Source organism: Palaemon carinicauda, chromosome 2, assembly GCF_036898095.1.
Source record: "Palaemon carinicauda isolate YSFRI2023 chromosome 2, ASM3689809v2, whole genome shotgun sequence".
In the NCBI taxonomy this organism is placed as follows: Eukaryota; Metazoa; Arthropoda; class Malacostraca; order Decapoda; family Palaemonidae; genus Palaemon; species Palaemon carinicauda.
The window spans coordinates 192,296,719-192,301,718 of record NC_090726.1 but is presented as its reverse complement, the minus strand read 5'-3'; the positions used below and the strand labels follow the sequence as shown (position 1 = coordinate 192,301,718).

The window sequence follows — 5,000 nt, the reverse complement described above, 5'->3', positions numbered from 1 at the left end:
TACCATTGATCTCTAGCCTCATAATTCAAATACCTCAATTTCCGTGGCTTAAAAAGATTATATATCAACAATATCATCCACAAGGTAGTGCTAAATATGCTGCTAAATTTCAGTCACCCCTTTTTCTCTGAGGTTCAATACTACAAACAATTTACTGAGTACGTACAGTACATTCTTGGTTTGGAACAAACCCAGGAAAATAGTCTTGCGATGTGGATAAAGAAGATGGATAAAGACAGTCATCAAGCACCCCAACGTGCCTTGTCGACTACCTCGGGCTACCAAGGAAGCATACAAATAGGATAGTGATCGATCCTGTACTTAATTTTGCAACCGCGGGCTCCCTATATTTCTGCGAATGAACTTCAAAAGAATTACAAGAATAGGCACGCACATGTCTTGGGCTATAATACATCCTGCTTTTTCAATAAAGGTTGTAGCTTACATAGTATTAGTAATAATACTCGCACCCACACACACTTGAACAAGGATTACGACATGGTCCAAATCAACGTGAACAATAATTATCCGGAAGAGAAATAAGTATGTCAATGCTCTCAAGAGCTAGGACAAGAATCTTGTCTATTCTCACAAAAATGATAAGGGGTGTCCATAGATTTTGTCTTCTCTTCCCATCAAGATAGCAAATATCACAAAATGAGGAGGGGCATGGAACCTAACTTTTTTGCTGCATGTAGGAAGATGAAGAACATGAGTGTTCTACCTTTGGGTGATAAACAGACCCTGGCATGTCAGGAGAACCTGACTTTCCAGCCCTCTGGAAGAAGTCAGAACCCTTGTGATAAACTGGCCTCCCAAAAGGTTCCATAGTGACACACTGAGGGGGACACATCCAGCACCTTTACTACTTCGCCTACTTATATGACGAAAGAAAAGTTGATGAGGAAAAGGCAAAGGATGAGGAGCAAGAGGCACAGGAACAAGAGCAGAAAAAAGAGGAACACACTCACTTCTTTTTCCTGTTCCCTTCCTTAGCACTCATCACAGTGGAAACTTTGAACATCGATGGTGATGCTCTCAAGGAAGAAGTAACTACAAGAGCTAATTGCACAGGAACCACTGAAAAACTTGTAGGCCATGATATATTAACAATCGAGGTATCACTTGCACAGGGGCCTTTACTACACTAGAATTGGCAACCTTCGACAACCACCCAGTATGTCAGTGTTCATAGCAACATCAACAATAGGCAAGGGTGATGTATGCCTATCACATATGGAAGATGAGTTATCATTTAGAAGAAACTAACCTCCCATACCTGCTGGATCGCATGCCAGAGGACCATTGTCAATAGACCCACCCTCTTGTATGCTACCCAATGGAAGAAAACCAGGGGATGTGTACAAGGGGCTGAGAGAAAGGAAGATAAGTGCCAGAAAAGTTCCCTCAGTAACATTAGATGAGAAGCCAGCCACACTCCCCCATGTTGACAGAGAAGTCTTTTTTATACTTTTCCTCTTATTCCCAAACCACTCCCATAGGAGAGAAGACGGTCTACAAAACTCGGAAAATGGGTATGCTTGCAAATAAGCATGGGGGGAACAAACTGCCTAAAGCACTTAACCTTGCCACAAGAATACCTCTGCCCAAACACTTTGGGATTATTGCTCTTAGCATCATCCATATTATTGAAATTACACAAATCACCATAAATGGAGTCATACCCCAGGAGTAGGGAAAACATTCCTCATGGAAAGTGAGAAATGCCTCACTACACGTCCATATGGTCAGACGGCTGAAGAGGAGGAAATGGGCTACTGTCTATGAGCGGACTGGGTGGGAACCCATCTAGGACTCTGCTTCACATTTGTTTCTTTTCAGCTGGAGTCTGCCACAAGCTGAAGGATATCCATAGCAAAGGAACCAAGTAACACTCTTGATTAACAATACTGTGAAAATCACCCTGAATTACTTTGGAAGATAAAGCAGGATCTTTTGGTATTTAGATCAAAGGTAAAGAGCACGGTGTTTCTTGCTAGAAAGTATAGATAAGACATGAAATTATTGTGTTGTTAGTTCCCGAAAGGTGCACAACAAGAGAAGGAAACATGCAGTATTAGAAAGCCATGGAAAAGTTATACATATACCATTTCATATATTGTGGGGGTAAAACTAAATCTAAAGGAAGAAAAATTAATACTATGCTTGAGTGGCAAGACAAGTTTCAATTCCTGACCGTGACTTTATAGGTTAAGTTGTTCACAATTTTCTCAAACAACCCTGGTGGATATCAATTTAGAGGAAGCTTGTTACTATCAAAGTTGATACTCAAATATAAAGTCTCTGCCCTCAACACATTCCTTTGCAATCCTGAAAAACTGTCAGTAGATGTCTCCAAAAGTCATATCAAGTTGTATGTTAAAAGTTAAAAAAAAATTCTTATTTTCAAAAATTTTAATAACAATATATTTAAAAAGGGGTTTCATTTATGAAGGTCATCACTAGCTTTAGATATTGTAAGTATTGGGAAACTCAATATCAGATTAGCAATAACTCCTAAGCACAGAATTAAAAAGAAAACTATAAGAGAGATTACTCGAGTGCCATATGTGGATGAGATCACGATGAGGGGTAGATGGAGATGGTTTGGACATGCTCTTCGCACTCCCCAAGAGAGATTAGTTCACCAAACGTTCAAATGGGTTCCACAAGGCACTAGAAGAATTGGAAGACCCAGACCTACATGGCTGAGACTATGAAACGTGAATTAGATGATGAATGGCGAAGTGTTGATTTAACAGCTCAAAATAGAAACGACTGGCGAAATCTAACCAAGGCCTTTTGTATCAATAGGTGTAGGAGGGGATAATAATGATAATAATTTGCACCTACGCTGATATCTACCACTGATCTATACATATGATTATTGAATCTTATCATTTCCAAGGCAGGACTTTATTAATATTTATCTTATATGATTAAAATAAATTACCAGGCTTCAATGCACTGGATGACATCTTCTAGTATAGTAAAGATGGAAATGTAATGTTTGGAAGAGTTCCTCTTATCACATATATACATACATTTTAATGTTGTTACTGTTCTTAAAATATTTCATATCAATTGTTAACTACTTTTCTTGCAGTTTCCTTATTTCCTTTCCTCACTGAGCTATTTTCCCTGTTGAAGCCCTTGGGGTTATAGCATTCAGCTTTCCCAACTAGGGTTAGCTTAGCAAGTAGTAATAATAATAATAATAATAATAATAATAATAATTAGAATTTGAAATGCAAGTGATACACTTTCGGAATAGGCTCTACAACGTTTGTGCCGATGGACATCACAAACAGGTAAAATCCAGGTGATAATGTTAATGATTGTGAACCTATAACACTGGCTAGTGTGAGAAAGTAAACATCAACAACCTGGTAGGATTTTGAAAGAATTTCAAGAACCTGAACAGATACATTTTAGTGGAAACAATGAAAGATTAGAATCAGCGACTCATTCCTGTAATGGGGGAAATGAAAGGTCGAAATGCTAAGTAAGAGGCTTCTGATTGGCTGCATGTATGTGTGCATGCATACACACATCATACATACATACATACATACATATATTTCATATATATATATATATATATATATATATATATATATATATACATATCGATAGTAATATATAGATATATACATATATATATATATATATATATATATATATATATACACACACATATATATATATATATATATATATATATATATATATATGCATATACGTACATATATTATATATCTCCTATTAACGTGCGTTTTCCATATAAATATATGTATATATATGTATATACAGTATATATATATATATATATATATATATATATATATATATATAATTTCATGATCATACATAATCTACATCTAAATATTAATTTTATTCATATAATTCTTATTATCCATTCAATTAAATGTGGACGTAACTGACAAATTCCACGATAATGTAAAGAACCTACCATCAATTTCAGATATATCATCAGTGTCCAATATCATTTTAACCCATAAACAAGAGGGAAAAAGCCTAGAAATACAAGCGGAATATCTCCCAAGTTCAGTGGTCATGGATGTCCTGGTTTATGACGAAAAGGACCTGACTGTCAATAATATTATGTACTGCAACATAAAAGAATCCACAAAATGTGTAGTTACCCTTGATAAGGAGCTTCCAGATAAACAAGTCAGCATCCTTCTGGTGGCATCGGATGATAGTAAGGTCACAGAATCAACAGAGCTCAATTTCGTAGGTAAGGTCATTTCATACTCCTAGGTTTTTATACTTTCCTTTTAGCCTCCTGACTAGTACAGTAAACGTTTAAAAGGTTAAAGGTGTCTGGTTTCAGTTCCAGTTTCATCACAATAGATGCTCACCAGAACGTCAGTTGAGCAAGCCCAACCCCTCACTGTGGTGCCCTACGATAGCAATGGCCTCCCCAGTAAACAGCTTAAACTCACGGTCCCGGGCGGGGATCGATCTGATGCCAATCGAATGCTAGGCAAACACGTTACCACTGTACTAGCCAGTAGTAACGTGTTCGCCTCAGATTCGCATGGCGACAGATCGGTCCCAGCCAGGGACCGCGAGTTTAAGCTGATTACTGGGGAGGCCACAGTGGGGGGGGGGGGGGGCCGCTTGCTCGACTGACGTTCTGGTGAGCATCTATTGTGATGAAACTCGAACTGAAACCAGACACTTTTAATAATTAATCAGATACATTTTTCCATCGAGTTTGTAATTGGTTATTTCTGTCTGATTTATATTTGAAAACAGTGATATTATTTGGAATTCCATAAGCTGGTGAATTCATTCAAATGCCTAATAGAGGTTGGAATGAATAAACATGATAATATCAATAACTACTAGAATTATTAATAAAGATAAAAGATAGTAATAACAATGATTTAACAACAAAAAACATACATCATCATGTTTTAAGTCATATCTTATATACCCTTACTGACAAAATCAATTCTACTCCCAATGTT

General features: G+C 37.0%; 2 protein-coding genes across 4 annotated transcripts in view; one reads left to right on the top strand and one right to left on the bottom strand.

The window, feature by feature from the left end:
• The window catches only part of LOC137628976 (glutamate receptor ionotropic, kainate 3-like), a 452,476-nt gene that overhangs the window by 175,935 nt on the left and 271,541 nt on the right, over positions 1–5,000 (bottom strand). The window lies entirely within an intron of this gene.
• LOC137628918 (uncharacterized) overlaps positions 1–5,000 on the top strand; it is a 46,644-nt gene that overhangs the window by 20,493 nt on the left and 21,151 nt on the right. For all 3 annotated transcript variants that reach the window (XM_068360204.1, XM_068360203.1, XM_068360202.1), the window contains exon 5: positions 3,986–4,261. In XM_068360204.1, the coding sequence (XP_068216305.1) occupies positions 3,986–4,261 (276 nt within the window). The remainder of the gene's footprint in view (positions 1–3,985; positions 4,262–5,000) is intronic.